The sequence below is a fragment of the Pomacea canaliculata genome, linkage group LG10 (assembly GCF_003073045.1).
Source record: "Pomacea canaliculata isolate SZHN2017 linkage group LG10, ASM307304v1, whole genome shotgun sequence".
Lineage (NCBI taxonomy): Eukaryota > Metazoa > Mollusca > Gastropoda > Architaenioglossa > Ampullariidae > Pomacea > Pomacea canaliculata.
Genome location: NC_037599.1, coordinates 9,705,145 through 9,718,405, shown reverse-complemented (window position 1 = coordinate 9,718,405; position 13,261 = coordinate 9,705,145). Strand labels below are relative to the sequence as shown.

The window sequence follows — 13,261 nt, the reverse complement described above, 5'->3', positions numbered from 1 at the left end:
AGACTGAGAAGGAATGAACTATTGCACATGACCACTTTGCAGAACTAGAAACAAACATCATCAAATTTATTTAAGAAAAAAATTAAAATTACATAGTGGTGGTTTTGCCTGCTCCATTATGGCCAAGGAAGGAAGTGATTTGACCTTCATAAAAGTTAATGGTAAGATTGTCTACAGCCAACTTGTTGCCATTGCTGTACACTTTCCGCAGCTTACGAACTGCTACTCCCACAGGCCTGTCAGCAGGCTCCTCCTCAAAATTGGGGTGTCTTCTGTTAATAAAGTAGGGTTGTGGGTTGGGGTGGTTAACTCATTCAGGACATTAGGTTGTGAATCTCGATTGTTAATGAACATATTTGAAGTAGCAACCATCTTAATAAAGTGAATAGTATACAGTATGAGTCATTTTTGGATTAAGTATCATAGCTAACCCCACATCTCCCTCCCCAACTCACTCTCATATGAAATCAACTACTAAATGCAAACAACTCTCATACCTATATCTATATACAATAAAATTTATGGAACAAACTCAAAGTCCACTATACATTTACCATGCAGTAAAGAATAATTGACAATAAATCATGCATAAACGTTAATTTTTCATCAGCTATGATATTGTCAATTCTTACTGTAGAAACCCTGAAGGCTATACTGGAAGTCATCCCCAATATGGTTATCTCCTTTTCTATGCGCCCCACACCAGTATGAGCGTTGGAAGGGAAAATAACATCGACGTGGAATTCCATATTGTCCTGAAGATCAAAATTCTATAGTTATTATTGCAATCTTATGCCACAAGTGCTAATTTTTATTTCCATCAATTAAACATAAATTATTCAAAACTCAAAATGAATGACAAAAGCTGTAAGTATCATTTAGTTACACGTTATTGCAGTCCAGATAAGCAATGATATCTAATGGCATGAAGAATGTTGATAAGACTGACTTTACCTGGAAAAACAGCTTCAATATACCAGGTGAGTAAAAGGTAGAGACAGGTATCAAGGAGCATCATCCATATGCAGGCTTGCAGGTTAAAGGTATCCTCAGGAACAGGACTTTTATCTATGTTGTGCCACTGGGAGCCTATTGCCTGTTCCTCATATCGTGCAATGTAGGCACAGCCAAAGCCAAAGGCTATGTTTGATGACAGACACTGGGTGTAATGATGAAAAATGTATAGGAGTAGGTCATCTTTATGAATTATACAAATAACTGCAAAAAATTTAAAACAAACTATGTAGCAGAGTCCAGAGTTCCAGACGAACTTACAGCAATCTCCTTCCTAAAGTGGATTTTGCTGTAAAAGAATTTTGCTCACCCAGCTAAATGGAATGTCTTCTTCTCTGCTTGTTGATGATGGGAATACAAATAATATACCTGAATCTATGGATAAGTGTGTTCTAAATCTTCAATCATGGATGATGAAAAAGTGGTACATGGATTATTTTGTTTATTTTCATCCAGTATACTAGTGTGTAATATACAGTAATATTTATTTTAAAAATTTAAATATATCTTTGAATATTCTGGTCTTCTTGGCAACAGAGTACTGTGTTAGAACAGATTGGCAATCTGCTATCACCACTGCAAGCCAAGCACCACCATCTCAAGCTATACTCTTTTTCTTTGGCTTCTCATTCAATATCTCTTTAGTAAACAATGAGATGAAAAAGGCTGAAAAAACCTTTACAGTGTTATCATCAATCATCATCAATAAATCAATGTAACCAATTATTATTCTCCCCATCAATCATGATCAATCAATCATTAACCCACTTAAGAGAGCATCCATTTTCCAGTAACAGGATTTCTTATTAAGTTTATAAAATACAAAGAATGTAGTATAAACCAGCAAGAGAGAAAGACACAATTTTTTTTTTACTCACAGTAAATAGCTTGAGAGATTGTGTCTGTATAGTCTTCCCACTGAACCAGCTGAGTGTAAGGCAAGTACAAGATGAAGTAGATAAACCCTCCACATACAGCTGCCAATTTGCACGACTGAAGAAGACACTAATGAGGAAACACTGGCTGATGGTGGCTATAGTGAATGTCAGCATGAAAGCAAAAATCACTGTTGGATCCGAGTGTTCGAGAACCCTGCCCACCTGAAAATAGAAAGTCATCTTTAGGTAGTTAGAAGAATGCAGAAAGCTTTGTGCACCAAATTACTGAGATAGTATATAACTATGCAAACATAAATATGATCACCAACCATACTACTTCAAAGATTTCTTGCAAACATGAGTTTTTCAGCAAATCAGCTCTACTTGTAGACGTGCCCATCATTTATATACCATTGTGCACAACTGCCCAAGGGGAAATAATCATATTTATTTCAAATATATGTCAATGTACGTATATTATAGATTTATTAAAATTTGTGCATCAGTTCTCCTTTTTGACAAATAATTCTTCCCCACTCCCTCTGGTCTGCCAGGGTGACCATTCAAAGTGTGAAACACTTGTGAATTTAGTAAATCATTAATCACTTGTTCCTACTCAACTAGAACAAAAATATTTGGCTACAACTGTGTACCTTCAACACGAAGCAGAAAAGAATAACGGTGATGAACATGATGACAAGGGCGTTGATGAACCAGGCTAGCCAGTGCACACCATTACCCAGTCCCATTATCTTCATCACTTCTTTCAGACGCATCTCCTTCTCATACACTACTCCCTTCACAATCATAGCCACGGAGTAGATCCAGGAAATAATCATAAACAATGGCAAGCTTCTGGAAATTGCAAACACGAACCTGCATGGACAGAATTAAAATATACTTCAGCCTGAGTGGTTGAAGAACATTGGAGAAAGTGGTTGAAGAGAAAGAATGTGTGAGAGTGTGTGTGAATGTGTGTGTGTGTGAGAGAAAAGAGAACAGACAGAGTGTGTGGATTAAGATTTGTGAAATCAACATCAGTTTTCACCAAGATACCTAGAACTTTTGACATGACTGGTATAACATTTAAGTTAAGAATAAAAACTGGAAAAAAAAATTTCCTGGTATTTATGAGCAGAACAATGAGTATACAAATGCTCATCCCTCATAATATATTTTACTCACTCTTTTTAAGCACAGAAACAAAGATATGATAACATGGTACGTCTTTACTTTTAAAAATACAGTGAAAGTCAGGGTTGGTAAAATATTACAGAACGTAAGAGATACTGAATTTCTTCATGACAGCAAAAATAATGAACAATTTGCTGCACTGTATTGTGCCGTTTCTGATTTTCCTTGTTTCTTGTTTTCTTTTATCTATAGGCAAGAAAGACTACCTCTTGAAAAAGACTTCATCAGTCTCTAGACTCATTCTTATTACAAGGACCTCTTGATGCCAGTCTAAAAGCATGCAGTCATATAGATTACCAAAGACACAACAAGCATTAACACTGTCATTGTATTGGATCATACCTGTCTTTGATCCAACAGGGGTAAGGAAACTGCTGTAAGATGACACCCACTTCCTGAGTGATGTTTGTTTGCAGTCGGATGATAGCATGATCCACCATATCTTGAATGTGGGCAAAGCCATATGTTGTGTATTTAGTGTCCTGAATAGGCGTTGCACGTGGCCCAGGTCTCCAATATCTGAACAACACATTCTCTTCTTCAACACAAACATAACTTTGAACATAAACATAAAGCATGTAAACATAAGAGTGAAACTGATGACTGCAAAGAAAACATGAACGGGTTAGTTAAAAATAAATATGGTATATATTAAAAAAACAAATACAGTAAACAAAAAAAATAAAAATAAAAAACCAAAACAAAACACAACTGCACTTGAAGAAGGTTCCTGAACACACATTACAGCTTTATGATAAAGCAACAGAAATGCTTCCATTGAGTCTTGTAAGGTTTGCAGCTAAACACTGCAGATGTCTTCATCTTTTATTAAATAAAAATATGCCGGCCTTCTAGATTGATATGATGGTTAAAAAAATTTCCAGCATTTTTAATAAGGCACTTGTACTTACTTGTCTCGAATTTTTTTGTGCTGTCCACGTAATCAGAATTCATTCGAATCTTATACTTGATAAATGTTGGCAGTGTATCACCATTGTCTTCCATCTCAAAAATCAATGCTTGAAAATAAAATAGCAATACAATAAAAACAATAACACACTACTGCTTTTTTCCTTCAAACAGACTTTGCCAGAAAAACTATAGCAACAATTTCAACAGTATAAAAGAAACCATAAATCTGCTGTATATTCAATATGTTGTTAGAGGAAACAAGAGAATGAGAAAAAACAAAGTAAATAATAACAATATTTAAGAAAGACATAGGTATTAAGGAAGACTGAATGGGTATTAAGATAAAAACTTACCTGCCCAGAAAGTATTGTTTCCAATTAGATGCAAACTCTCTTTAACAAGTTCTGCTTCAGACGAATATGGCTGGAATTTGTCAAATCTAAAGCACTGTAAAATAATAATTAAAATTAACTTATATAGCACTATACCTTGACAGTATAGGCGCGCTGTTGATGCCTTACAAAGCTAAAAAAAAGTTAATGTCAAGAACTCCAGAAGTGGCAAGAATGTCTTTCCTCTAAAGATCTACAAATTAAAAAGCTATGAACATACAAGCAAAAATTCAGTATTTGGTTTCAAATTCATGACATTTTTCTTCAGATGATCCCAATAAACTGAAGTACTATGAATTCTATTTTGGAAATAGAAGACAGTAAAGAAAATACTACCACAAAAGGAAAATTTGGTTGACAATGAAACCCAGGAAAATGTTTACCTGAGAGTAATTATTCACCAGCTGAATATAATAGTTGGTATTGTTTAGAGCATCTTTCCAGTTATATTTTGCAGAGCCTTCATTTCCAAGAAACTTTTCTAGGTAGTCACAAACAGCTGTAAGATTCAGCTGTTGTTGATTTCGAACTGGGATATTGAAAGGAAGATTGAACAGTTGTAAAAGTCTGGAATCCAAAAGTGTACAGACTGGCTTGATTAAATTCTGTAAAAGAAAAATAAAAACTTGCTTATACTTTCATACAAGTGTAAAACAATTTATGAGGGTAAATAAAAGTAAGAAAAATTGTTATAAATCAAGCAAAGTGTGGTGATGTAAGTTTATTTGTTGAGGCAGTTGAAACCAAAACAATTCTCCACTGTTTATTTTACTGTTTATCTATCAAATTTAGCAGAAAGATTCTTTAAAGGGAAAAGTTGTTGGCTACTATTTGGTTGATTTTTTTTGCTCTGGAACATGTTTGATGTTTAGTTTTTCCATTCTAAAATTTTGCCACTTGCTCCAAATGAACAAACTTTACTACACAGAACACATTGCAATACACCTCCGCTATGTAAACTTGGATAACACCTAATCTGACACGATACTCTATGTAAGAAACCGAAAGTCAGAAAACGAGGGACAGGAGCAAGTAGGCACATCACAATTTTTATCTCCCCCTTCACTACAAATGCCCAGTTAGGTATCTTGCCTCTCAGTTTCCTTTGATATGCTCTGCATGAATGCACTGACTGTCATGAAAAAGGTTAATGTCTGGCAGGTACCCAGCTAGTAATGAATAAATGTGAGAATTGCATAGAGTGATAATAGTTACATAAATGTTTTTAGAACATGTTTCCACTGGCAATAGTTGTATAGAGGATTTCCAACAAATCATTTTAATCAGCAAAGCACATTCAGAAAATAATGAATCAACTGGTTAATAAAGGCACTTAACACATAATACAGACACACTTAGCTCCATTCTTATGTCTATGCTGACCTTCAGTAATTCAATAATGGGGCTTATTATCCATATAGTTGTACAGTCGGGGATAAAAATTCATCCACTGAGTTGTAAGATCAACAACAGATCCCATGCTTGCAAAAGTGCGGTTTGCCTGAAGAAAAGAATGACATAAATCTGGATTCAATAAGATGTAACTTAAAGCTTTGTAAACTATGCATTAAAATGGATTAATTTAAACATAAAATGTAGAATAATGCTGATTATAAACTCTCATTGAGGAAAGTGTCTTAAGGAATAAAAAATAAAGCATACAATTAATACTCAGACATTAAGAGGACAAGTAAAAGAAAAAGACAAGAAGTGATCCTCTTCTACTCAGAAATAAAACAAGAACTTCCTTTTAATTCACCATAAATAAGTTTACTTCCTATCTGTAGTCACTTAAAGATTTTTATATAAAAGTAAAATGGAGACAAGCAACACTCACTTCCTTTATGATTTTGCGAACAGCTGGAGTATCAGGTGCATATGGAATAACACCAAGTAATATGGGCTTGATCTGGTTCCAGATATAAGCATTGCTTTGGAGACGACCATATAGTTCCTGACAGGCCCAACTGGGTGAACAGGATCTACAAATAATTGAATTTTTGTAAGTAGTTCAGTCTACTTTTCTGGATCACTTGTGAAGTGCATGACCTTACAGACAGCCTAATATCATGAATCAGGACTTACCACACTTGAACTTGACATTTTATATCCTGTTGTAAAGAAGTAGGGAAGGACTGTACTACTACACATGGGTCTAAGAAGTTGAAAAGGATATTTTCAAGACCCGAGTGACCAGTGTATTCACTATGCATAGGAACAGAAAAATATCTTCATTGTCTAGAGGTCAATTGTCATATTTGTAAGATGTATCGCCACAGCCTCTGAATCATATCTGGTGTAACTTTGTCTAATCAAGGGAGGAAAGAGAGAGAGATTGGGAATTACATTGTAAAGAGACAAAACCAAGATGCAATAAATCACAGCCTCAACAAATCATCCATCTAGTGTTGTGATGCTTTTTGTTATACATTTTTTGTTTTTATTTGCAAATTATACCTCTAGCTTTCTCTGTGATAAAATTTTATTTTGACATTCGATCAACAGATTTAACAGCCACTATAACTTTCTTAAGCAAAGTTATACAAAGACTAAATAACCAGTCTGAGCCAATCACACTGAATAAATAAATTTTCTTTTTTCCTCACAGTGGTTTGAACTGACACTAAAATGAGTGACAAATAAAAACTGCAACTTTACTTCTTGTACAATTTTAAATAAATAACTGGAAGAATAAAATATGTTACAAAGACAGATTATGAACATTCTATTTTTTATGAAATTTTTTCTTGTTTATAATACTAGGTGAAGCTGTTAATACTTACTGGTGTCACTACTGTCAGTACTTGATGATGCCACACAGGTGTCTGACTGAAGACTAATATCCTCCTTTGTCAAATTTTGAGTGTTACTAGTACTACTAAAACGCTGGTTGAAGACAGATGAGCGGCCACACACAAAAAATGAGAGAACTGTGCTGACATTCCACTGGTCTGTGGTGTTTGTCCTGGATTCCCTCAATTCGCTGGCTTGTTTAGAGAAATCAGAGACCATAGACTGTAGACTCCCCAGCTGTCTTATCTGAGCAAAAGAGCATAAAACAGAGATCCAAATGCATACAGCCTTTTCTTCAAAAACATTTTTCAAAATACTTGGCAGCTTCTAAATGCACTTAAGGAATCATGTTCGCCCAGCTCACAAAAATTAAAATAAGTTCTGACTATATACTACATGAGTTGTCATTTGATTAACACTATAGTGAAGAATAGGGCATATAGCACAAAAGTGAGCAGTTACACTTACATCATTTGCTATTTGCATAAGATCCCTTAGCACCTCGAGGTTGGTGGTAAGTGGTAATCCAGTATTCTGAGTCACTAAGCTTTGAAACTGAGGAGGAAAATAAACACTGGGATTAAGCAATTAACTGCTTTCACCATGCTTTTAGTTGATAGATCAAATATTCTTTTAATCAAAAGACTGATTAATAATGTAATTCTTGGCTCATCCAGTCCAAATGGGACCAAACATACAGCATGCTTACGAACACTATTCCTTCCCAACTAACACACCTATAGATGAAGTTCATGGTCACACATATTACTAATCCCTTTTGTCACTGACTAAAGTGCTTGATGAATACAACTAAGCCAATGCACACAATCACAGAAATACACACAAGCACAACTTCACAAATTATTATATTAATCCAGACAGATGAAACACTCGCAAGCATTTTTTTCCATAAGTCACAGCAAGCATTCCCTCATTATCAATGCTCCCTTTTTCTGGAAAATGAGCTTTCTTGTTGACAATTATTATTTTTTTTTTTCCTTATTGTTTTTATTACTTTTTGTGAGAAACTAATGTTCTGAAAACTCTTGAACTTTCCCCCCTGAATTATGTCTACTGAAAATGAATTGCAATTCCATGCCTCTTGCAAAGTTTTGTTTGCATCCAAAGCATCTCTGAAGTCCTGAAGCAGCTCCATGCCCTCTTGTAGAGTCAGGTTGCACAGCTGTGTCTGAAGGTTGTGTGCAGCTGTTACATTAGAAAATGAAAGCCACTTTTGCAACATATCTTCATCACACGCCTGTTTCCGTAGAACAAATAGTGTGCTGTTGAGACTGCCATTGGTACGAGACCCCATAAGGTATGGTATCAAAGCTGTCAAATTTCCAAGAATTCCTGTTCCATTCTGGAAGGTGAAACCTTGTCCTGACATATTTCTCAGTGCTGGAAAAATCTGGAGAAAGCAATAAAGCTAAAGAAGCAAGAACTCAAGAAACAATTTTGCATTATAAAACAAAATGTGAAATGCAGCTTAGGTTAGCTATATGTGGACTGTCTCTCATCATCCTTTATCTACATAATCAGATGTAAATGTACAAATACATGCAAATCATCGACATATTTTTTTTAATACCAACACTTTAAACTTTTACTATATATACACATGCACATACTTGGTACTTGTAAGTGAGATGAAAAAGTTAAATATTTGCCTGTTTTGCAGAAACAGAAGCATTCAGCAGTGTCTCTATGGCCTCTGGAGTTAAACTGATATTTTGGCTGGACACAATCTGCCTAAGCTGCTCTGGATCCAGTAGCAATCCACCTATTGCAATAGTACCTGCAAAGGGAGTTAAAAATAATATATAAGGAATTGTATGTGACAAACCATGTTCATGTGCATAGCTTTCTGAAATTATATGTTTGCAGAAGTAAAACATTGTTCTCAACCACTCATCCCAATATATATCATAAAATAATTATGTCTGTGGCCCAGGCTTGTGTAACTGAGAATATGACTGATTAAACCTGAGTTATCAGTCATTCATTAATCCAACAAAAGAACAAGTACTTTTAATGTTACCATTTTTCTAGGATATAGGGAGATTATATAAAGTTGAGCTGAAATTTGTTTGTGGGTTTGAAGTTTATACTTGGCTTTTAACTAGAAAACTGCCTACAAACAGTGACTAGGTTATTTTACAGACTTTCAAATAGTAACTGATTATTGTAACTTTGTTGATTGTGTCAAAAACATTAAACCATCACCTGTGCTTGAGCCATTCTGGATGATATTGAGCAGTTTTTGCAGAGTCTGAACATCTTGGACTATGTTTTTTATCAGTGCTCTGTCCACTTTACTGGCCAAAATGGTCTGCACATCTTGAACAAGTAATGAGATTCTGCAAAAATGAGTATTGAGCAGGCATTATTTCTACGTTCTTCAATCAAAAGAAGAAGACAATAACACAGTGAATTTATATAGTGCCATATTCTGGTCCCACAAAGAGGTTCAAAAACATAACCAAACACAATAAATAAAATTGTTGTCTAAAGAATTCCAGATAATATGAATGATATTTAGCAAGAAGCTGCTCCAACATGCACAAATCATTTGAAAAACTGAGATCCAGGCTGCAAATGTTCCTGTCTACACCACAAGTCCAGTCCTAGAATGGATCTAACAGGTTGTTTTGGGTTTCTTTTGGATTCTCATTGGATTGTCTGCAGAATGCTGATTTGGAAAACCAAAATGAGTTCACAAACCATCGGAAAAGAAGCTGAACAAATCCACCAATATAATAAATCAAGGGATTCAATAGTTCATCAGCTTTCACAGATTAGGATGTGCTCTTGGTACAGCATGTATTTCAGATCTATGAAGTCATTATTAGTCTGGGATAAAAGCTGATCAATATATAACTAGAAATAGTTCATGTCCACAAGATAATCATGGTTAATAAGCTAGGATCTACATCATCACACAGTGAATGCAAAGTCTGTAGTTGTAGATTAAACAGTAGATCTAAGAACAAGAATGATGGAGATGGAGTAAGATACAGGGAAAGCAGAGTAATTGTTGTGGACAACAAAGTCAGTCATAATTAAAATAACGGCAAGCTAGCATAATAGTCCAATAAGAAGTTAATGTGGTTTCCATATGTACAGAATGCTGAAGATGAAAAAGTAATGGTTGATATTGGCAACACCCCGAAGAATTGTCGAAGAATAAAACTCTGCAAGATTCCAACAGTTAGGTCACAAAAACACACCAGAAACTAAAGCTTAGTCAATGATGACAACAGTCAGACACAAAATGTACATCAACTGCAGTTACAACCAAGTAAGATGCTACCCAACTTACGAAACATTTGAGTTACAAATATATATATGATATATATATGATATGAACAGACACCGTACAGTTAAAATTATTTCTTGCATTACTTCCACAAGTCCGAATTTTTAGTTGCGTGCCTTTTTCTGCCTTGCGACAACCTGTATAGAACAGTCCCCCAACATCTATCTGCCAACTGCCCCTACCCTACAGTGTCAATTTGGGAACATGCTCATCTGTGGTGTCACAAACTGAGTTGGTACTTGAGATGACCTGGATATTCTCACAGTGCACAGGCGCAGGCTGGCAAGCATGCACAGACAACATATTGACTCTCTCTTCCCTAGTAGCCCCACACAATCTCCTATCCTCTTCTCATATATCAAGTCAAATTTATAGCACCAATTTGAAAGGTAATAAAATGTCAATTAAAATGACAAAATAACAACTTATGAGCAATTCATGTTACAAACATTTTTTGGAACATAACTTGTTTGTAAGTGGTCATGTCTGTATATCAAAATACAATTGGAGAGCACAAGAGCTGTCATGCCAGTTAGGTGAAGCCTCATTCTCACAAAAAAGGGAGATGACCAGTGACTTTAGTGCTCCTCAAATGATTTTTGTTAAAGAAACAGCAATATTGAAGTTGAAAAGAAACTCAGAACAGACAGTATCCTTCCCCAGCCACTGATTTATCTCTTTGTGTCTCATCTCTGTAGTAAATATTCATGCCAATTCAGGATGTATGTCATCACACTGAGACATCGGATTCTAGACTCAGGTAAAATACCTAACTCTGTCAACTCACTGACACTCAGTAAGATATAGCCTCCAATGTGACAAAGCTATTTGTGACTTGCAAAGGGTAGTGATAACTTACAAGGAATTATTGAATGTTGGCACAGATCCAGGCTGCTCATCATCAGTAGAATTTAAACAGTCGTTACTGAATGTGCAGATGTAGGATTGCAGAAAGGGTACAATACCTGCAGAGGGCATGGCCTTGCCTTCATAATGGCCTGTCAAAACATCAGTATGTCAGAAAATCAGTATAATCATCCATTACTCATGAACAAAGCTTTTCAAAAGGATACCAATAGATTGCATTCACTTCATTTTTATTAGAATAACGTGACATTTATTTAGTTATTTCATACATGTAAAAGACTGAAACAGGATATAACACAAACATGGGACTGCTTCAAAAGCCTGTGGTCTAAATATTGAATAGTTATTGTTAATTCATCTATTTATGTTGAAAGCTTAGCCCTCACATTCTGGTTGGTTTTCCTTAAGACCTGGTCGGAATCGAACTGCTACCAAGATAAGAAAGAGAGCAAGAGGCCACAAAATCTCGATGACAACTCTCACCTGGAAATAAAGCACTGGTTAAAGAAAGATGATATAAGTTATGCTACATATAATATGTGTTTGTCAACACTTTTTCACATTTCTCTTATGTCTAATTTATTGATGTTAACTGTTTTAAACATCCTATAGGAAACTGTTTTGTTTCAGTTTAGTAATAATGGACAAATAATAAGTATATGCAGCGGCATCTGTAGCTTACAAATGGTTGATTACTGCATATACATCACCTCCCCTGATTTTGTTGTCATACAATCACTGTACCTTTAAATAATTTTATCCTAGCCTAACTTATATTATGTGTGCGTTAAATGTCTCTATGAGTATGTATGCCTGCCCGTGTGAGCAAAAGAACAATTTCTGTCTTGGGTCTCCTCGACAGACAATAAAGTCTAATTTGATTTGATTTGATTAAGAAAATGTTGTTCATGAGTAAATTTTATTTTGACTGCTGTATGCATTAAAAAGCTGAAGATACAAGGCAGAAAATATAGCTCGGCTATTTGTATATCTTACTTTAAGATCCAATATTGATGCTCTAAAATACTAGAACTAACATGGATTATACAATTTTTTATGTAGGTTCATATCTTTTAGAGGCAGAACAACACCTGAATTTTAAAAAAGGGGAGCTTTACTGTCCAGAAAGTAATGTCAATCTTTATTTGTGTAATTTAGATGTGCCATAAAATAATGTTACTGTAAATTATATACTACTTACTCCTCACTACCAAACTATGAGATAATGTTACTGTAAATTATATACCACTTACTCCTCACTACCAAACTATGAGATATTAAACACATCAACACAACAACAAAATAACTGACAGAATGCTAACTTACAGGTTGTCGGCGGCGCAGAGTGAAGTTTTTCCACAGCAACAGCTGCAATTGGTTCTTAAAACCCATGTTTGCGTATTAATAATTGTGACCTTGTATTGACTCAGTGTGCCTGGAGCTGTAATATTAAGAGTTCTGCTTACTACAACAGCAAAAACAAAAATGAGAAGAAACTAAAAGTGGTAGGACAAAACAAAGTCATGATTTAGTAGACAGGTCTGTATCAATCTAAGAGTTAGGATTATCTAGAAAGATTTAACATGGTAGATGGCACAAGATTTTTTTTTTTTTACGTGCTTGTATCCTCTCTAAAGCTTCTTAAGTGACAACTGAATTTGTTTCAAATTTGATAGATATATGCTCCATTAACATTTCAGTAATATTCCACTTAACAAGCTTAGGAGTGAATGAATGAATCTGACAAAGCAGAACTACATCTATTCTTATTTCTATTGACACCATGTCCATAATTATATAAAGTTAGACTATCAGTAGATGGAGGAGTAAGATGGCACAAATCTGTTCTTTATTCTCAGTACCAACAGGATAAAAGTAAGACTCTTCATGTA

General features: G+C 35.0%; 1 protein-coding gene across 1 annotated transcript in view; it reads right to left on the bottom strand.

Annotated features, from left to right (window-relative positions):
• Window positions 1-13,261, bottom strand: part of LOC112573706 (ATP-binding cassette sub-family A member 7-like) — a 35,798-nt gene that overhangs the window by 21,558 nt on the left and 979 nt on the right. The window contains 22 exon segments of the mRNA XM_025254287.1: window positions 93-309; window positions 633-755; window positions 955-1,165; window positions 1,900-1,997; window positions 2,000-2,114; window positions 2,546-2,768; window positions 3,429-3,605; window positions 3,994-4,105; window positions 4,352-4,445; window positions 4,774-4,995; window positions 5,774-5,793; window positions 5,795-5,891; window positions 6,228-6,344; window positions 6,476-6,501; window positions 7,174-7,429; window positions 7,652-7,738; window positions 8,283-8,594; window positions 8,854-8,981; window positions 9,410-9,543; window positions 11,362-11,500; window positions 11,756-11,852; window positions 12,696-12,810. Coding sequence (XP_025110072.1) covers window positions 93-309; window positions 633-755; window positions 955-1,165; window positions 1,900-1,997; window positions 2,000-2,114; window positions 2,546-2,768; window positions 3,429-3,605; window positions 3,994-4,105; window positions 4,352-4,445; window positions 4,774-4,995; window positions 5,774-5,793; window positions 5,795-5,891; window positions 6,228-6,344; window positions 6,476-6,501; window positions 7,174-7,429; window positions 7,652-7,738; window positions 8,283-8,594; window positions 8,854-8,981; window positions 9,410-9,543; window positions 11,362-11,500; window positions 11,756-11,852; window positions 12,696-12,761 — 3,071 coding nt within the window. The 5' untranslated portion in view covers window positions 12,762-12,810.